The following is a 22,081-nucleotide window of genomic DNA, read 5'->3' as shown; positions in this document are numbered from 1 at the left end:
CATTTTGGAGCCTTAAAGTCACAGGCCTGGTTCAATACAGCTTCACCTTGAAAGGAGTACATTGTGGTGTAATGCTTCTCTTGTTTAAAACAAAAAGGTGCCACGGGAGAATCTGTTGGCGTTGGTAAGTCGGAGAGTGTTCCATAATAACAGCAGTATTATACCATTCAACACATAATGCATTATACAATAAAATGATGAATGTTTACATCTTGATAGCCTTCATCCAGTGGGTATTAAGGGATTGCCTTGAGGAATGATATATACTGCTAATGTGTAGTGGTTGGCTTGGTCTGTCCCTTTAAGACCACGAGGTATACTGTGGAAAAATGCTCTCAGTATCTCAGTATGTGTCTGTTCAGACAGTCAGCTAGTTGGTATTGCTGGGTTGAGATTTTCGATTTGTTCTTGTTTTCTAAACAGGACATTTCAGTCAATCAAGTGCATGTGTGATACAGACTTTGCATGTTTAATGGTATACATTCCAGCCAGGCAGCATTCTGTTTATATTGACTGGCTTTCGTCTGCGTTCTCGTGACCAGCACAGTACATGTGCATCTGTGCTTAAAAGCATGCATGCAGCACTCCTGGACATTATAATTTATGTTTTGAAAGGATGTGCAGGAATGTCTGAACTTGTAATACATTTTAAATAATCTCTGAAAGTTTCAAAAAGCGGCCAAGAGGTCTAGAGACGCTTTGAGCACTTTTTAATACCAGATTTGGGTAATACTATTTCCAGCATTGAATCCGGCCTGTGTGAAACTACCTCCCACTGCAGTCTGACACTGCTCTCCTTCTGATTCACACACCATTTTCCAAATAAGCACCCACAGCAAAGTTTGGGATCCAGCTCTGGACTTTAACTACAAAGGTGATACTACTGCAAAGCAGAAAATACTTTTCAACAGTGCAAAAATAAAAATTTAAATGTACACTTAAATGGTGTTTGCGGGGATATTAGGCGGAGAACCAGTGAGTTGAATGCATCCTTTGGCTTAGAGATGAGAACACAGTAAGCTAATTTACATTTCCAAAATAAAATTTTCGGTGCAGTAATATAATTAGAATGAAAGTTTAAGGCTGTTTAAGGTGCTTTAAGATGCTATACGAATCAAAATATCAAATGGTTTTCACCCTTGATATGTCGTCCTCTCTAGGATATTCAATGTTGAAGTTTTTCATTTGGAAATGTATATGTAAAAAAAGAGGGAGACAGATCAAGGGTTAAAACTATTTGATATTTTGATTCTTAAAGCATCAATATGAAGATTATTTGGAAATGTTAGTTAGTGCAACTAATACAATGCTATCCACAAGCTTAGCAACAAAACAAACAGGTCCAAGGAACTGCATTCTCTTAATCAATCCCCTGTTCAAGTTCAGCCTATTAATAGAATTAACTACTAGACAGCTTCACCTTCCCACTACTAGATAACAAACTAAAAAAAATAAAGTTGTGAAATGTGTTACCTACCTATTACAAGTATTTGTTTAGTTGAAGCATTGTACTTTTTTGTTAAATTGTTAAAGGCATGACAGGTATATTTTCCAGTGCCATTCAAAGTAATGCTATCAATGGTAAGCTGATGCCCTTTGGGTTGAAGCAAGGTATCGTTGAGATACCATTCAAATTCAGAAGGTGGGTTTGAATCCGCGGAACATGAAAAAGCAACGGCTCTTCCAGAAATGTAAACGGGTAAATCAGGGTTAATGGATATATTAGGGAGATCCGGTCCATCTAAAATAAATGCACAAATGTATCGTAATAAAATAATGCTAAAATGAAAAGCAGTAGTGGACTATACAATTATGGAGGAAACCACCACCATAGAAACTACACACCATCAATCCCACTGGTATATAAACGCAAGTCAATAAGTTGACGATCCAACATTTACTGCTAGATCTTTCACGTATGTGTGTTCTGCCTTTTGGTTTCCCTGTATTTTGTAAGAAGAGTTAACCCCTCTGCCCCCAGACTTGATGAGTAAATACATGGTGAGCTGGACAGACTAAGGATGTCCCAAATTGGTTCGTGGGCTTCGAAATTCCTAGGTTGGGAGCCTGGTATCAGTATAATTTGGGGCGGAACCTGGTCTCCTTTAATTTGTTAAACAAATTCTGTCTTGACAGCATTCAGAGGCAGGACTGGTGGGAATCTGCCAGAAATCCTGCCAGTTCTGCCTTTACTGATGCCAATTTAAAGTACACCCTGCATGAAGCAGATGTAATTACTTCTCTAATGTAGTGGTGGGGGCCCAATGCCTGTTTCCCAGTATATAATGGTGGGAGTTCAATGCCCATTTCCAAATATATAGTGGAGGGGGCCCAATGCCCGTTTCCCAATATGCAGTGGTGGGGACCCAGTGCCCGTTTCCCAGTATGTAGTGGTGGGGATCCAGTGCCCGTTTCCCAGTATGTAGTGGTGGGGGCCCAATGCCCGTTTCCCAATAGTAATCGACTACAGACCAATTAATCGGCATTCCAAAAGTGACAATGAAGCATTTCAAAGAGAATTTTGGAAAATAAACTACTTTGGCCACAGCTGCTGTGCCCCTGCCCCTGATAGAGCTGCTGGGTGCCACAGTGATTTGGGCTGGAGTCAATACAAGATGACAGTGGCAGCTGGAAATTCTGCCTCTCCGCACTTCCACCAGTGCAACGTGGCTCCAGCAATTTCAGGCCTCTGGTCTTTACCAAGCCAGCTGAGCTCAGCCAAGGTATGAATGGTAGCATTAGAGTTGAAAGTGGCAAAATCGCCAAAGTTTCCTGCTTCTGATGCTATCCAGTGACTCTTGCTGAAAGTGTGTATTTCTGGAGTTCAGAGATGGACAGGAGCAGCTTCCTGTGGTGAGTTGGAATTAGGGTAACTGCTAAAATGCGTGATCTGTAAAAACCGGCTGTGCTCACATTGCAGCAATGTTGGATCACAATTTATTGTGTTGAAATAAAATTTCTACAAAACTATATTTTGGTTTGCTCAATTATGATTTTCTTTCCCCAAACGAATGTGAATTTCAAATTTTTGGGATCTAAAAATTAACTAGTTATGGTTGTTAACTTCATGGCAAATATAAAACTGCAATTTATTCCCAAACTGAAGTAATGAAAAACTATTCTGATGCTACTTACTTTAAGTTGCTATAGATTACATAACCTGATACCACCGCTAACTGTATTATGACAGAATAGTGATGGGCAATGTCATCTAGGAATCATAATTCAATAGTGTGCACAGCCTGGAGAGTTCTTGCATTTTAGATTCGTTTGTAAATGAACAGATGTACATTCAGCCTCTCGAGCCTGTTCCACTATTCAATGAGATCATGACTGATCTTTATTCTAACTCCATTTACCCCGCTTTGGTTCCATATCCCTTGGCTAGCAAATATCTATCGATCTTAGATTTAAAGTTATTAATTTAGCTATCATCTACTGCTTTTTGATGGAGAGCTTCCACAATTCTACCACCCTTTATGTGAAGAAGTGTTTCCTAACTTCTCTCCTCAATGGCCTGACTCTGATTTTAAGGTTATATCCCCTAGTCCTAGACTCCACCACCAGCGGAAAAAGTTTCTCTCTAGCTACTTTATCAATTCATTTCAAAATCCTAAAAACCTCAATCAAATCACCTCTTAACCTTCTATATTCCAGGGCATACAAGCCTACTTTGTGTAATGTCTCCTCATAATTTAATCCTTGGAGCCCTGGTAACATTCTGGTGAATCTACGCTGCACTCCTTCCAAGGCCAATATATTGTTTCTAAGGTGCGGTGCCCAGAAATGAACAGTATTCCAAATGTGGTCTAACCAGGGCTTTCTATAGCTGTAGCAAAACTTCCTCCCCTTTATATTCTGGCCTTTTTGATTATTTATTGTACCTGACCACTACATTTTAGTGATCTGTGTACATGGACCCCTAAATCTCTTTGGATCTCCACTGTTCCGAGCTTTTCACCATTTAAAAAATAGTCGGATTGATCCCTTTTTGGTCCAAAATTGATGACCTCACACTTACCTGCATTGAAATTTATCTGCTACAGTTTTGCCCACTCACTTAATCTATCAATGTCCCTTTGTAATTTTATGCTCCCGTCTACACTACTTACTATGCCACCTATAAAAAAACCTTACTGCACCCAAAAGATCAAACTCTTACAATCACAAATTCAGGATTTGTAATAAATTATTAAAATCTGTTGGGACACTTACAGCTAACATCTAGATGATATAGGTCACTCGTCATTCCATTAACAGCGTTGTATGCATAGCACATAAATCCTCCATCGGATCTTAACACTCCAGATACAGTGAGAGTTCTATTATCACCACTTAGACCAAACCTTTTGTCAGGAATAATAGTGCTATTGTCCTCAAGCCACTGATATGAAACTGCTGTGCCTGATGCGAAGCATGTCAAAGCCACGGTGTCATTGTGTTCTATTGGGTTGGTGGCATTGGCTGTAACATTAGGCTTGGAAACAGGTTCTGTCAAAACACAGGAGATTAGTTAGCGCACTTGAAAAGTAAACTTGGAGGATGATGGATTTAGCGCCAGATTCTAAAGACAGCATTTGTGCACTGAATCTTTACCTTGTGGGTTCTTATAGAAAATAATGCTGATGATACTTTAAAATGTGCATATGTTCCATATGTTGATATCTGAGATCCAGTAGAGAAAGTAGAATATGAAGCCATTTTACTCCATCAACTTGGCACTCTTGTTATTCCTATCGCTCTCATAATAAAAAGGTTTACATGTGACCCTCCACTTTTACCTGCAGTGTGGATGTATGCCTGATTAGTACCACAGATATTTCTTAGTTCTCATATGTGAATCAGCTAACAAAAAGTGTAACTGCAAATGAAGAGGATGAAAAGTAAAATGCTGAAATCTGATCAGCCAATGGTCCGTACTTTGTGGAGCACTGATGTCATGTGTTAATGTGGAGGGAACACAACAATGGATATTCAAACAAATTGTCATTGATGCATAAGGGCCGAGATTTTTCATTGTGTAAAGGCAAATGGACAAATTATTATTAATTAACAGCTGAAGACAAAAAAATGTCAGTGAAACGTGTTGATTTTCTTTGCAAAATCCCTCCATGGTATTAAAGGGTAAAAAACAAAATAGGGGAAATTTAAAAAAACTTTTTAAAGGAGTTGTTAACGCTTCCAATTGGCTGTTAAATGAGAAATTCTGTGGAAAGAGTGCTGATTCCCTCAGGGGGCAATATGTGAAACTTTCCTTTCAGAAATGTTAGTTTAACCAGATGTTGTTGGAGGGACGATGTGCTTCTCATGGCAGTTTCAGCAAATATTATTTACATTGTCACAGCTACCGTTGATGCCACCAGCCAGATTCTGCTCTAGCCCTCAGCTCACCTCATCCTACAACAGCCCTCAGTGTAACCCTCCATCATCGCTTTCGATGTAACCCATCATGACAATCGTCAGCTGAATCCTAGATGCCAGCCGTCTGTCAACCTCTAATGGCAGCCCATATACCGCAATGAATGAAGTCAGGGTTGATTTGCAAGTTGTTTCATTTCTCTGTATTTGTTCTTTCCTTTCATTCATATGTTCCTGAGATTTGCCATCCTTTTCATTTAAAAGTAGAAGGAAAGTACTTGCATTTTATGTAACACATTTCTCAACTTCGGGACGTCACAGTGCTTCACAGCTAATTAAGTACATTGAAGTGTAGTTACTGTTGCAATGTAGGAAGATATGGCAGCCAATTTGTGCAAAGTCCCATACATAGCAATTAGATAAACTAATTTATGATATTGGTTGAGGGGAAAATGTTGGCCAGTACACTGGGAGAACTCCCCTGCTCTTTCTCGGACTGGAGGGAGGTGTACAGTGGTGTTTCCCCAGGGGTCGGTCCTGGGACCACTGCTTTTCTTGATTTATATTAATGACTTGGACTTGGGTATACAGGGCACAATTTCAAAATTTGCAGATGACACAAATTGGAAGGGTATGTTAAACAGTGAGGAGGGTGGTGATAGACTTCAAGAGGATATAGACAGGCAGGTGCATAGGCAGTCACATGGCAGATGAAATTTAATACAGAAAAATGCAAAGTTACACATTTCAGTAGGAAGAATGAGGAGAGGCAATATAAACTAGAGGGCTCAACTCTAAAAGGGGTACAGGAACAGAGAGATCTGGGGCTATATGTGCACAAATTGTTGAAGGTGGCAGGGCAGGTTGAGAAAGTGGTTAAAAATCATATGGGATCGTGGGCTTTATAAGTAGAGGCATAGAGTACAAAAGTATGGAACTCATGATGAACCTTTATAAAACATTGGTTCGGCCACAACTGGAGTATTGCGCCCAGTTCTGGGCACCGCATTTTAGGAAAGATGTAAAGGCCTTAGAGAGGGTGCAGAAGAGATTTACTAGAATGATTCCAGGGATGAGAGACTTTAGTTACATTGGTAGACTGGAGAAGCTGGGGTTGTTCTCCTTGGAACAGAGACGGTTGTGAGGAGATTTGATAGAGGTATTCAAAATCATGAAGGGTCTAGACAGAGTAGATAGAGTGAAACTGTTCCCATTGGCGGAAGCTGAGAGGAGCCGAGCCGAGCGGAGGGAGCGTCCGATAAAAGGCGGGATTTCAGAGCGCTGAGAACAGCTGAGAGGAGCCGAGCCGAGCGGAGGGAGCGTCCGATAAAAGGCGGGATTTCAGAGCGCTGAAAACAGCTGAGAGGAGCCGAGCCGAGCGGAGGGAGCGTCCGATAAAAGGCGGGATTTCAGAGCGCTGAGAACAGCTGAGAGGAGCCGAGCCGAGCGGAGGGAGCGTCCGATAAAAGGCGGGATTTCAGAGCGCTGAGAACAGCTGAGAGGAGCCGAGCCGAGCGGAGGGAGCGTCCGATAAAAGGCGGGATTTCAGAGCGCTGAGAACAGCTGAGAGGAGCCGAGCCGAGTGGAGGGAGCGTCCGATAAAAGGCGGGATTTCAGAGCGCTGAGAGGAGCCGAGCCGAGCGGAGGGAGCGTCCGATAAAAGGCGGGATTTCAGAGCGCTGAGAACAGCTGAGAGGAGCCGAGCCGAGCGGAGGGAGCGTCCGATAAAAGGCGGGATTTCAGAGCGCTGAGAACAGCTGAGAGGAGCCGAGCCGAGCGGAGGGAGCGTCCGATAAAAGGCGGGATTTCAGAGCGCTGAGAACAGCTGAGAGGAGCCGAGCCGAGCGGAGGGAGCGTCCGATAAAAGGCGGGATTTCAGAGCGCTGAGAACAGCTGAGAGGAGCCGAGCCGAGCGGAGGGAGCGTCCGATAAAAGGCGGGATTTCAGAGCGCTGAGAGGAGCCGAGCCGAGCGGAGGGAGCGTCCGATAAAAGGCGGGATTTCAGAGCGCTGAGAACAGCTGAGAGGAGCCGAGCCGAGCGGAGGGAGCGTCCGATAAAAGGCGGGATTTCAGAGCGCTGAGAACAGCTGAGAGGAGCCGACCGGAGCTGCGACCGAGTTCGAAGTGACGTCAGAAATCAGATCGGGACGCGACACAGGGGAGGCACCTGATTGGTGAGTAGGTTCAGGTGAGTATTTCTACTGATCGACAGTAACTGAAGTAAAAAGAAAGGGAAGGTCTGCAGGTCTTATAGGAAGTAGCGTTTATTTTTTAGTGAATCAAGGTCCCGAGTGTAGTTAACATTCTCTAAATTGAGAACAATTTAAAGGAGTAAACTCCTTAAAGGGAGTGGTAAGTAGTTTTTCTTTCCTTTTTTTTTCTCTTGACATTGTAGTTGTTCTTAAGCTAATTTAAGGGTTAAGTCATGGCAGGAGATCCCAGCGCCGTGTCATGTTCCTCTTGTGGGATGTGGGAATTCAGGGCTCCTTCCTGTATCCCTGATTCCTTCACCTGTGGGAAGTGTGTCCAGCTGCAGCTATTGTTTGACCGCTTGACGGCTCTGGAGCTGCGGATGGACTCACTTTGGAGCATCCGCGATGCTGAGAAAGTCGTGGATAGCACGTTCAGTGAGTTGGTCACACCGCAGATAAAAATTACTGAGGGAGATAGTGAATGGGTGACCAACAGACAGAGGAAGAGTAGGAAGGCAGTGCAGGGGTCCCCTGCGGTCATCTCCCTCCAAAACAGGTATACCGTTTTGGATACTGTTGGCGGAGATGGCTCACCAGGGGAAGGTGGCAGTGGCCAGGTTCATGGCACCGTGGCTGGCTCTGCTGCACAGGAGGGCAGGAAAAAGAGTGGCAGAGCTATAGTGATAGGGGACTCGATTGTAAGGGGAATAGACAGGCGTTTCTGCGGACGCAACCGAGACTCCAGGATGGTATGTTGCCTCCCTGGTGCAAGGGTCAAGGATGTCTCGGAGCGGCTGCAGGACATTCTGGAGGGGGAGGGTGAACAGCCAGTTGTCGTGGTGCATATAGGCACCAACGATATAGGTAAAAAACGGGATGAGGTCCTACAAGCTGAATTTAGGGAGTTAGGAGTTAAACTAAAGAGTAGGACCTCAAAGGTAGTAATCTCAGGATTGCTAGCAGTGCCACGGGTTAGTCAGAGTAGGAATGACAGGATAGCTAAGATGAATACGTGGCTTGAGAGATGGTGCAAGCTGGAGGGATTCAAATTCCTGGGCCATTGGAACCGGTTCTGGGGGAGGTGGGACCAGTACAAATTGGACGGTCTGCATCTGGGCAGGACTGGAACCAATGTCCTCGGGGGAGTGTTTGCCAGTGCTGTTGGGGAGGGTTTAAACTAATGTGGCAGGGGGATGGGAACCGATGCAGGAAGTCAGTGGGAAATAAAGTGGTGACAGAAACAAAAGGCAGTAAGGGAGAGTGTACAGAACATGACCGGACAGATGGTCTGAGAAAGCAGGGCAAAGACCAAGGGAAGTCTAGATTAAACTGCATTTATTTCAATGCAAGAAGTCTGATGGGCAAGGCAGATGAACTCAGGGCATGGATGGGTACATGGGACTGGGATGTTATAGCTATTACTGAAACATGGCTAAGGGAGGGGCAGGACTGGCAGCTCAATGTTCCAGGGTACAGATGCTATAGGAAAGATAGAGCAGGAGGTAAGAGAGGAGGGGGAGTTGCGTTCTTGATTAGGGAGAACATCACGGCAGTAGTGAGAGGGGATATATCCGAGGGTTCGCCCACTGAGTCCATATGGGTAGAACTGAAAAATAAGAAGGGAGAGATCACTTTGATAGGATTGTACTACAGACCCCCAAATAGTCAACGGGAAATTGAGGAGCAAATATGTAAGGAGATTACAGACAGCTGCAAGAAAAATAGGGTGGTAATAGTAGGGGACTTTAACTTTCCCAACATTGACTGGGACAGCCATAGCATTAGGGGCTTGGATGGAGAGAAATTTGTTGAGTGTATTCAGGAGGAATTTCTCATTCAGTATGTGGATGGCCCGACTAGAGAGGGGGCAAAACTTGACCTCCTCTTGGGAAATAAGGAAGGGCAGGTGACAGAAGTGTTAGTGAGGGATCACTTTGGGACCAGTGATCATAATTCCATTAGTTTTAAGATAGCTATGGAGAAGGATAGGTCTGGCCCAAAAGTTAAAATTCTAAATTGGGGAAAGGCCAATTTTGATGGTATTAGACAGGAACTTTCAGAAGTTGATTGGGAGAGTCTGTTGGCAGGCAAAGGGACGTCTGGTAAGTGGGAGGCTTTCAAAAGTGTGTTAACCAGGGTTCAGGGTAAGCACATTCCTTATAAAGTGAAGGGCAAGGCTGGTAGAAGTAGGGAACCTTGGATGACTCGGGAGATTGAGGCACTAGTCAAAAATAAGAAGGAGGCATATGACATGCATAGGCAGCTGGGATCAAGTGGACCCCTTGAAGAGTATAGAGATTGCCGGAGTAGAGTTAAGAGAGAAATCAGGAGGGCAAAAAGGGGATATGAGATTGCTTTGGCAGATCAGGCAAAGGTGAATCCAAAGAGCTTCTACAAATACATAAAGGGCAAAAGGGTAACTAGGGAGAGAGTAGGGCCTCTTAAGGATTAACAAGGTCATCTATGTGCGGAACCACAAGAGATGGGTGAGATCCTGAATGAATATTTCACATCGGTATTTATGGTTGAGAAAGGCATGGATGTTAGGGAACTTGGGGAAATAAATAGTGATGTCTTGAGGAGTGTACATATTACAGAGAGGGAGGTGCTGGAAGTCTTAACGCGCATCAAGGTAGATAAATCTCCGGGACCTGATGAAATGTATCCCAGGACGTTATGGGAGGTTAGGGAGGAAATTGCGGGTCCCCTAGCAGAGATATTTGAATCATCCACCGCTACAGGTGAGGTGCCTGAAGATTGGAGGGTAGCAAATGTTGTGCCTTTGTTTAAGAAGGGCGGCAGGGAAAAGCCTGGGAACTACAGACCAGTGAGCCTGACATCTGTAGTGGGTAAGTTGTTAGAGGGTATTCTGAGGGACAGAATCTACAGGCATTTGGAGAGGCAGGGACTAATTAGGAACAGTCAGCATGGTTTTGTGAGAGGAAAATCATGTCTCACGAATTTGATTGAGTTTTTTGAAGGGGTAACCAAGAAGATAGATGAGGGCTGTGCAGTAGACGTGGTCTACATGGACTTCAGCAAAGCATTTGACAAGGTACCGCATGGTAGGTTGTTACATAAGGTTAAATCTCATGGGATCCAAGGTGAGGTAGCCAATTGGATACAAAATTGGCTTGACGACAGAAGACAGAGGGTGGTTGTCGAGGGTTGTTTTTCAAACTGGATGCCTGTGTCCAGCGGTGTGCCTCAGGGATCGGTGCTGGGTCCGCTGTTATTTGTTATTTATATTAATGATTTGGATGAGAATTTAGGAGGCATGGTTAGTAAGTTTGCAGATGACACCAAGATTGGTGGCATTGTGGACAGTGAAGAAGGTTATCTAGGATTGCAACGGGATCTTGATAAATTGGGCCAGTGGGCCGATGAATGGCAGATGGAGTTTAATTTAGATAAATGTGAGGTGATGCATTTTGGTAGATCGAATCGGGCCAGGACCTACTCCGTTAATGGTAGGGCGTTGGGGAGAGTTATAGAACAAAGAGATCTAGGAGTACAGATTCATAGCTCCTTGAAAGTGGAGTCACAGGTGGATAGGGTGGTGAAGAAGGCATTCAGCATGCTTGGTTTCATTGGTCAGAACATTGAATGCAGGAGTTGGGATGTCTTGTTGAAGTTGTACAGGGCATTGGTGAGGCCACACTTGGAGTACTGTGTACAGTTCTGGTCACCCTATTATAGAAAGGATATTATTAAACTAGAAAGAGTGCAGAAAAGATTTACTAGGATGCTACCGGGACTTGATGGTTTGACTTACAGGGAGAGGTTAGACAGACTGGGACTTTATTCCCTGGAGAGTAGGAGGTTAAGGGGTGATCTTATAGAAGTCTATAAAATAATGAGGGGCATAGATAAGGTCGATAGTCAAAATCTTTTCCCAAAGGTAGGGGAGTCTATAACGAGGGGGCACAGATTTAAGGTGAGAGGGGAGAGATACAAAAGGATCCAGAGGGGCAATTTTTTCACTCAAAGGGTGGTGAGTGTCTGGAACGAGCTGCCAGAGGCAGTAGTAGAGGCGGGTACAATTTTGTCTTTTAAAAAGCATTTGGACAGTTACATGGGGAAGATGGGTATCGAGGGATATGGGCCAAGTGCAGGCAATTGGGACTAGCGTAGTGGTATAAACTGGGCGACATGGACATGTTGGGCCGAAGGGCCTGTTTCCATGTTGTAACTTCTATGATTCTATGATTCTATAAGAACCAGAGGACATAGATTTAAGGTGATTGGCAAAAGAACCAAAGGTGACATGAGGAAAAACTTTATTACACAGCGAGTGGTTAGGATCTGGAATGTACTGCCCGAGGGGGTGATGGAGGCAGACTCAATCATGGCCTTCAAAAGGGAACTGGATAAGTACTTGAAAGGAAAAAATTTGCATGGCTACGGGGATCAGGCGGGGAAGTGGGACCAGCTGGATTGCTCTTGCATAGAGCCGGCATGGACTCAATGGGATGAATGGCCTCCCTCTGAGCTGTAACCTTTCTACGATTCTATGATTCTCTAATAGTGCCATGGGATCTTTTATGTCCGCCTGAGAGGAAAGACAGGACCTCGGTTTAACGCCTCACCCAAAAGACTGCCCCACCGGCAGTGCAGCACTCCCTCAGTACTGCACTGGAGTGTCAGCTCAGATCGTGCTCAAGACCTGAAGTGGGGCTTGAACCCACATCTTTCTACCTCAGAAGCGATAGTGCTACCACTGAGTCACGGCTGAAACCGTGTAAAATAACTGACTCCTCAGCTGTGAACTCATCAATTTTAATATGGAAATGGGGCGATTTCAAGTTTTAGTTTTAGAAGCACAGGAATGAAAAGAATCAGTATACAGAAATGAATCAGGTGACAATCGAGACATCAGTTCATTTGTTTAATTATGTTGGCTGTCATTGGGGGTTCTATTGAGGGTTACCATTGCCTGTGGGAGCTGTGTTGGTTGAGGGCTTCATACAAAGGAGATCTACATGGCTTGAGAACTGACTTTTCCTTCTCTTGCTGACTTATGGATTGTCTCACATCTTTTCTAATTAAACAGCTCCTTCAGTTGCTTGAGAATTGTACAAACCAGCGTAATAGCCTGATTGCATTTACACCCGAACCAGGAACCTAACAGGAAAAAAAGCAAACAAAAAATCTTACAGACTTGCACGTTATTCACGGTTAAATTTTCTTGCGAAAAATAGGGGCCTTAGTATTGGTAGGAATGAGGAAAAAATTCTGGATTAGAATATTAATGCAGCAAATGTTGCTGTATTCAGTAGTACAATACCAGCACAGGGAGAAGTAAAAGCTAACCAAATGAATATTCTGGCGATAGTGACGTTTGCAAGAATTTTATTGAAGCAACAGATGGGGAGAGTCAACTCGGAGGAAAAAATTAAACCATTTCTTTCTGTTTTAGGTATTACGAAATGCTAATAGACCCATGATTTTTAAAGAATCTGAATTTCTCATCAACATAACTATTCTTTTAATTAAATTAAAATAAAATAACAATTTATTTTGTTAGTATTAAAGTGTTGAGCCAATTAATGTTGCTATCTCGCCCTGTCATGCTGTTCATGACTTCAGCAGACTTTTAAATTAAACAATGATTCTTGCATGCACAAATAGTATGTAAATTTGTATTACTTTTGCCTATTCTACATTACTCAATTCCATAAAATAAGTTACTGAAATAAAAGAATCAGCGAATACAATTACTGTATTACGACACATCGAACAATGAAACAAAAATAAAGTTTACCACAAGAAAAAGTGAGACATCCAACTTTTCTAGATATATTACATACCTATTACAACCATGTCCCTTGTTGTCAGGCTGTATCTTTTTGTTGCATTGTTAAAGGCCTCACAAGTGTAATTACCAGTGTTATTCAAGGTAATGTCAGCAATGATTAGCTGCTGTCCATTTTGCTCAAGAGATGTACTATTAAGATACCACTGAAATTCAGAAGGGGGGTTTGAAACAGCAGAACAGGAAAAATTCACGTTTGACCCCAAAACGTATAAAGCAAGTTGTGGGTTGATAGATATATTAAGGGATTCCGGTCCATCTAAAATAAACGCACATGTTGTTTGCAACATTTTATTTAGAAAATGTAGATTGTAAAACTAGCATGCAGCCCAGCACCACAGAACTAAATCCTAGTGAAGCCAATCCACTGCTAATTCCGCCTGCTACTAGCTAACTAATCTACAATCAAAATGAAGGAAACAGGTATGAAAACAAACTATTGTCAGCAAACGTAGGCCATGGCTCACACTCGGCAGCAGTTTAAATATTTTATTTTAAATTGTTCACAATCATTACAGAGTGATGATTACTGTTTGGCAACATGTTCTCAAAGTCACCACATATGTAGTTATTTTACATTAGTTTCTTTACTCTTTAAATAAGAGTCCGTTCCTTGTTCAGAATAGGATTATTCCACCTGTTAGCAACATTTTTAAAATTTGTCAAATTTAAGCAAAATGCCATTATTAATATCTTTAAGTGATTGAGATTTAAAGAAAAGTACACATCTTTTCTTTCACTTTCAATTTACTCTGCATCCTGAAAATAATAACTCATTTCAGTTTTAGGCTTCGATCTGTGAATTTCCCTTTGGGATCCCAATAAAATTAGTGTTTTCAATTGTGGAGAGTATTGTCGCCCAACATAAACTTATCATAGCAAGTCCATGCACGAGAACTTCAGTGATCTGGGACCGCAATCGTACCCAATTTTCCCCTCCTGAATTCAAGATGTTGAAGCCAGTTACTTCAATCCCAGCTCACTATCCACATTGCCCCTGAATTAGTACCTTGGTTGAGGTCAGCTAATTCAGGAGGATTATAGGAACTGGACTGGTAAAATTTCTGGCCTTTAAGGATCAGCTGTCCTTTGATACGTATCCAAGGTGTTGGTAAACAAGGCATGGTGTTTGTATCAATTGCACTTTAATTTAGAGATCAATGATAGATGTGATCTCAGCCATTTAAAAAATGTTTACACCAATTCCACTTAAATAAGAATACTATGGTGAAATGATTAAGTCGATTTTAATCAGTTTAATGATTTATACTGTGAAGTCAATATTCTGGTGACTTCAATCAGATAATTTGACAATGGCAATTAATCTGATGACCGATTCCTTACAGGTGACTTTGAATTGTGACTAGTTAGTGTCGCGATGAACTGCTGAGAGATGTGAGCACTGAAACAAAGCTTGTTTTCATACTTATTTTAATTATAACTTGATTATACCATTAAAAAGTGACTGACAGATGTTCAGCAAAATGATGGAAAACAATTGTGTTCATACTGTGCGATCCATACGTAATACATATTCTGGAAGGATTATTCATTTTTGGTTGATTCACAACTATATTGGTCAATAAAAAACGTTAACTGTGGTTTTGAAAAGGGGACAGCAGAACCTGTTATCACTTCCCATCAGTTAACTTTGTCATGTCTAGTCAAACCTAATGAAAGAGAAATTCAGTACAATTTAAGAGACATAAGATTGCTTAGAACTTGCAGTTTCAAAATCAATTAATTCAAATTACGTGATTTATTGTAACACTTACAGCTAACATTTAGTCGAAGTGGATCACTTGTGTTTCCATTAATCATGTTGTACGCACGGCATGTGAATTCTTCATCAGATCTCAACACTCCAGATATAGTCAAGGTGGTGTTATCGCGACTGAGACCAATCCTATCACCAGGGTCAATAGTTTTATTGTCCTTAAGCCACTGATATGAAACTGCTGTCCCTGATGCACGACATGTCAGAGCCACTGTGTCATTGTATTCTACTGGGTTGGTGTTATTGGACAAGATTGTGGGCTTAGAAACAGGTTCTGTTAAAACACAGCAGATTATTAATTGTTTGTAATATAATGTAAAAGAAGCAGGATTCAGTCAGTAGTTTCCAAAGAATATAGCTGTATGTTATGTTTTCATGCCTGAATTGCTTTGCATATCTTATTAATGTACATGGATGTAACTCAATATAACGGAATGTGGAATCATTTGTATTTAATACACATTAAATTCATCATTAATTTACAATGATTCAAATGCTTCTCCAATGGGATGTCATTGTCCACATAGTAAAGATGCAGCATGTATGGCTTTACAGCTCCATACAAAATTGTTTGAGAATAGTGGAAATGGCAATGAATATATTTTAATGCTAGAATTCAGAATTTTGCTCATATCTACATTTTAATTAAGAGAAACGTATACAGCCATCATGGGCACTGAACTTAGTTAACTGAACACATACAAAACAGTAAAATGTGAATCAACAGAAAGGAATAGATAGGGGGGTATGTTTTCCATTTTTCATTATGTTTTTTAGAGGTGGGCAGTGCTTAGAACGCCCCATTTATTGTCCATTGTTAGTTACCCTGAGAAGGTGCTTGTGAGCCCTCTTATACCACTGTAGTCATGGTGATAGTGGTGAGATGGAGAATTCCAGGATTTTGATCGTGTCAATGAAGGATCAACGATATTTGCCCAAGTCAGGATGGTGTGCGACTTGGCAGAGGACTTGGAGTTGCTGTTAACATGATATTCGTGCTCTTGTCCTTCTCAGTGATAGAGGTCACTAGGGCTCGCTGGAGATTGCTATTGTGCTGGTGAATTGTTGCAGTGTACCCAGTAGATGGCCACAATACATTGGTGATGGTGTTTAATGCACAGCTATTGAGTCCAGTGGCAAGAAAGCTGATAAAGCAGACTGATCTATCCTGGCCTGGTACTAAGCATCTTGAGCATTGCACCTGCACCCATCCATGTGAATGATGAGTATCATATTCACTTGAGCCTTGTAGATGGTGGAATGGCTTTGAATGGTCAGGAGGTGTGCTCACCCAGACCTTGCCATGCTCCTGTAATCACATTGTTGATATGGCTGATCCAGTTAAGTTTCTGGGATAATGTTGATTCCTAAGATTTTGACAGATGGGGACTCTGTGATGGTGGTGCCATTGAATGTCATGTGGAGATGGTTAGGCTTTTTCTTGTTGTAAATGGTCACTGCATGGCACTTATGCAGTGTGATTGTTACCTGCCACTTGTCAGCTCAAGCCTGATGCTGTCCAGATTCTGCTGTAAGTTGGCATGGGCAGCTGCATTATCAGAGGAGTAATGAAGGGAGCTGAACATTGTGGAATCAGTGGACAGCTCCATCCCTGACCTTAAGGCAGTGGGAAGATGCTTGATAAAGCAGCTGGAGATGGTTGGGTTGAGGATGCTGTCCTGAGGAACTCCTGTGGTGAGATCCTTGGGCTGTGATCATTGGCCTCTGACAACCACTACCTTTTTCTGTGTGTCTGGTATAACTCCATACACTGGAGTTTTTCCCCTTTGATCCCCATTGACCTCAGTGTCACTAGGGCTCCTTGACATCATACTTGCTCAAGTGCTGCCTTAGTATTGATCAGTTACTCTCATCCAATTGATTATTCCTTGAACCTTGAGGAATGCTGCCAGTTGATAGAAGCCTACCTTTGGGATTGGATGTGCTGCTCCGTGCCAAAGTGGATGCACTGGTGAGCTTAGCAAACAACACGTCATCAACAATTTGCATTTATATAACGCCTTTAACATAGTAAAACGTCCCAAGGTACTTCACAGGAGCGATTATTGAACAAATTTTGACACCGAGCCACATAAGGAGATATTAGGACAGGTGAGCAGAAGCTTGGTCAAAGCAGTAGGTTTTAAGGAGCATCTTGAAGTAGGAGAGAGAGGCAGGGAGGAGGAGAGGTTTTGGGGGAAATTCCAGAGTTTGGGGCCTAGAGAGCTGAAGGCATGGCCGCCAATGGTGGGGCAAAGGAAATTGGGGATGCACAAGTATTGAAGAAATGCAGAGTTCTCAAAGGGCTGTAGGGCTGGAGGAGGTTACTGAGATGGGGAGGATGAGGCCATGGAGGGATTTAAACACAAGGATGTTACATCTTCATGTATTGTATGGCTGTTTGAACCAATAAGCACCTCACTCCTGTGATGTCCTGTGCTGTTTCCTGGAAGCTATGAATGGCATAAAAAATTGAATGCAGTTGTATGCAAATATATTGATGTCCTGATACAAACCAGTCTAAAAGCTTCATTAGCCAAGTACACTTCGACTGCAGTTATACTATAGCTAAATGTCCTTAACTGCTATCTGTAGAGTATGAACATTGTTGGCAGATTGGAGTTATACTTCTAACTGCAACTTTCTGCAGCTGGCACTAGAGCTCAGCCACAAAAAGGCTCGTTAACATGTGCATAACTCCACTCCCCAAGCTGTCAACTGGGGAAAAAGAGGAGGGAAAAAACAACATTAATAACAATCCCTTTACAGAGGGGTGGAAAATCAAAAAAAAAATGATGAGAAAAATGGATACTGAGCCATGGTGGGAGAGTTTGAATAGATGACTGTGAGCTTGGTCAGTAACATGGATAGCATTACAAGAATTCCATCAAAAGCACTACAATTTCCATCGCCACCTTTCAAATGTGGCATGCCATGGACTGGAATTATACTACAGCCAATGTAAACTCAAAAATATGTGCAACTGCCTTTTGGAGGGGATTTCCCAGGAAACCTTAGCTTTAGTGGCTCAGAGGTCAGATCTGGACCTTGTTCCTAAGTTATACTGCCACTTTCACACCAATCTACACCTACAACTGGTCTGCATTGACGGAAAAGTGTCAGTATAATCCTAGAATCATAGAGTCTTGCAGCACAGAAGGAGGCCATTTGGCCCATCGTGCCTGTGCCGGCTCTTTGAAAGAGCTATCCAATTAGTCCCACTCCCTCTGCTTTTTCCACATGGCCCTGCAACTTTTTCCTTTTCAAGTACTTATCCAATTCCCTTTTGAAAGTTATTATTGAATCTGCTTCCACTGCCCTTTCAGGCAACGCATTCCAGATCAGAACAAGTCGCTGCATAAAAAAATTTCTTATTTCACCCTGGTTCTTTTGCCAATTATCTTAAATCTGTGTCCTCTGGTTACCAACCCTCCAGCCAGTTTCTCCCTATCTACTCTACTAAAACCCTTCATAATACTGAACACCTCTATTAAATCTCCTCTTCACCTTCTCTGCTCTAAGAACGACAATCCCAGCTTTTCTCGTCTCTTAATATAACTGAAGTCCCTCATCCTTGTTCCTGTTCTAATAAATCTCCTCTGCACCCTCTCTAAGGCCTTGATAGCCTTCCTAAAGTGTGGTGCCCAGAATTGGACATACTATTCCAGCTGAGGACTAACCAGTGATTTATAAAGGTTTATCATAACTTCCTTGCTTCTGTACTCTGTGCCTCTATTTATAAAGCCCAGGATTCCCTATGCTTTTTTAACAGCCTTATCGACTTGTCCTGCCACCTTCAATGATTTGTGTATGGGAAGTCACAGGTGTCTCTGCTCCTGCACCCCCTTTAAAATTGTACCATTTACTTTACATTGCCTTTCCTCATTTTTCCTTCCAAATGCATCATTTCACACATCTCTGAATTAGATTTCATCTGCCACGTTTCTGCCCATTTCACCAGTCTGTCTACGTCCTCCTGAAGTCTGCTATTATCATCCTCACTTTTTACTATATTTCCAAGTTTTGTGTCATCTGCACACTTTGAAATTGTGCCCCCTATTCCCAAGTCCAGGTCATTAATATATAGAAAAAAGAACAGTGGTCCTAATATCGACCTCTGGGGGACACCACTGTGTACTTCCCTCCAGTCTGAAAAAACAACTGTTCACCACTACTCTCTGCTTCCGGTATCTCAGCCAATTTTGTGTCCATGCTGCTACTGCCTCTTTAATCCCATGGGCTTCGAATTTGCTAACATGTCCATTATGATGTACTTTATAGAATGCCTTCTGAAAGTCCATATACACATCAACCCCCTCCTTAATTCCATCGAAAACCTCAAGCAAGTTTGTCAGACTCGATTTGCCTTTAACAAATGAGTTCCCTAAAACAAGCAGTTTTAACACTGAACACTGAACTTTATTGTCCGGTCAGTACACATTTGCCAGTGAGTGAGGTTATGAAATAAAACACACAGGGGTAGATATTCAGTTTGCCGCCTGGGCATTAAACTGGCATTGCAGATTGGCTGCCTATTGTAGAAACCACTATACCCATTTTCATTTCCATTTCCACAAACTCTACGTAAAAAAAGCGCAGTCACATCAACAGAATAAAGATGCTTTTTCCTTCCTTTTTTGTAATTTCAAAACTTATGCAGACTAACCATATGATTATATGAGGGACAAAATAAACAAACGTGCAAGTAGACAAAGGTATACTAGTGATATACAATTCCTGCTACTGCTACTACTACAAACAAATACAAAGTTCACAAGTTACAGCAACACTTTTACCTTCTCCAGGTATCATCATTACGTACCTACCACAACCATGTCCCTTGTTGTCAGGCTGTATCTTTTTGTTGCGTTGTTAAAGGCCTCACAAGTGTAATTACCAGTGTTATTCAAGGAAATGTCAGTAATGATTAGCTGCTGCCCATTTTGCTCAAGAGATGTACTACTGAGATACCACTGAAATTCAGAAGGGGGGTTTGAAATGGCAGAACAGGAAAAATTCACGTTTGACCCCGAAACGTAGAAAGTAAGTTGTGGGTTGATGGATATATTAAGGGATTCCGGTCCATCTAAAATAAACACACATGTTGTTTGCCACATTTTATTTAGAAAATGTAGACTGTAAAATTAGCATGCAGTCCAGCACCACAGAACTAAATCCTACTAAATCCCATTGAAGCTACTCCAATGCTAATTCTGCTTGCTACGAGCTAGTCATATCTATAACCGAAATGAAGGAAACAGGTATGAAAACAAGCTATTGTCAGCAAGCTCACACTTGACAGCATTTTAAATATTTTATTTTAAACAAACATTGCAGAGCTATGATTACTGTTTGGCCACATGTATTCCATGTATTTTATTTTAAACATTGCAGAGCTATGATTACTGTTTGGCCACATGTATTCCAAGTCACCACATAAATAATTATTTTACATTAGTTTCTTCACTCTTTTTAAATAGAGTCTATTCCTTGTTCAGATATGGATTTTTCCACCTGTTAACAACATTTTTTAAATTTGTCAAATTTAATGCAAAAACATCATTATTGATTTCTTTAAATCTTACCTACTAAAAGATAAGTACATGTGTTTTTTTTCACTTGGATAATTTGCTTTCCATCCTGAAAATAATAAATAATATAGGGCTTTGGTGAAACCACACCTTGAGTACTGTGTACAGTTTTGGTCTCTTTACCTAAGGAAGGATATACTTGCCTTAGAGGCAACAAAGGTTCACTAGATTGATTCCTGGGATGAGAAGGTTGTCCTGTGAGGAGAGATTGTGAAGAATGGGCCTATATTCTCTGGAGTTTAGAAGACTGATAGGTGATCTCATTGAAACTTATAAAATTCTTTGAGGGCTTGACAGGGTTGATACTGAGAGGCTGTTTCCGTTGGCCGGAGAGTCTAGAACTAGGGGGCATAGTCTCAGGATAAGGGGCCGGGCATTTAGGACTAAGTAGAGGAGGAATTTCTTCACTCAGAGGGTGGTGAATCTTTGGAATTCTCTACTCCGGAGGGCTATAGATGCTCAGTCATTGAGTATATTCAAGGCTGAGATCGATGAATTTTTGGACTCTGAGGGAATCAAGGTGTATGGGGATCAGGCGGGAAAGTAGAGTTGAGGTCGAAGATCAGCCATGATCTTATTGAATGGTGGAGCAGGCTCGAGGTGTCCTACAGCCTATTCCTGCTCCTATTTCTTATGTTCTTATGTCAATGTTATGGTGACTTCAATCAGATAATTTGATAATTATAATTAATTTTACAGTTCTTGACCGATTCCTCACAGGTGACTTTGAATTGTGACTAGTTAGTGTCGCGATGAACTGCTGAGAGATGTGAGTACTGAAACAAAGCTTGTTTTCATACTTATTTTAATTATAACTTGATTATATCAGCAAAAGGAACTGACAGATATTCAGCAAAATGATGGAAAACAAAATTGTCGATCCATGCATAATAGATAATCAGCAAGGATTATGATTTATAACAATATTAGTCAATACAAAACGTGTAAACTGTGGTTTGAAAAGGGGACATCAGAACCTGTTGTCACTTCCCATGAGTTAACTTTGCCATGTCTAATCAAACCTAACGGGCCAGAAATCGCGCAACGCAGCAAGGCAACACTCACCGCATCACCAGTGAATTAAATTAATGAAAATACTTACTGCGAACTCTGTGGTGTCGAACTGCTTGAATTTGAACTTTAAAAAAATGTGCGCTATCAGCTCAGCCTCTGAGCAGCGTGAGTTGCTGTGCAGCTGGAAAAAGTGTGCGAGGAGAAGACACGCCCACAAAACCTGTCGGCAAGAGAAGTCCCGCCCACAGATTCAGGCTGCATTGCTCAAGCAGGCAAGCAGACTTCCTTCATTCAAAGTTAGTATTCTGTATATCATTGTAAATAAAAATTTTAA

At 41.9% G+C, this 22,081-nt stretch overlaps 1 protein-coding gene across 2 annotated transcripts in view; it reads right to left on the bottom strand.

Annotated features, from left to right (window-relative positions):
- The window catches only part of LOC137306180 (carcinoembryonic antigen-related cell adhesion molecule 5-like), a 95,741-nt gene that overhangs the window by 49,944 nt on the left and 23,716 nt on the right, over window positions 1–22,081 (bottom strand). Inside the window, exons 3-6 of one of the 2 annotated variants that reach the window (XM_067975260.1) lie at window positions 15,141–15,416; window positions 13,361–13,624; window positions 4,216–4,491; window positions 1,478–1,741 (exon numbers count right to left, since the gene is read on the bottom strand). In XM_067975260.1, coding sequence (XP_067831361.1) covers window positions 1,478–1,741; window positions 4,216–4,491; window positions 13,361–13,624; window positions 15,141–15,416 — 1,080 coding nt within the window. Of the gene's footprint in view, window positions 1–1,477; window positions 1,742–4,215; window positions 4,492–13,360; window positions 13,625–15,140; window positions 15,417–19,964; window positions 20,229–22,081 lie in introns of both variants that reach the window. The other variant, XM_067975259.1, reaches the window with a different exon arrangement.

This window comes from Heptranchias perlo, chromosome 42 (genome assembly GCF_035084215.1).
Source record: "Heptranchias perlo isolate sHepPer1 chromosome 42, sHepPer1.hap1, whole genome shotgun sequence".
Lineage (NCBI taxonomy): Eukaryota > Metazoa > Chordata > Chondrichthyes > Hexanchiformes > Hexanchidae > Heptranchias > Heptranchias perlo.
This window is presented reverse-complemented; position numbering and strand designations above follow the sequence as displayed.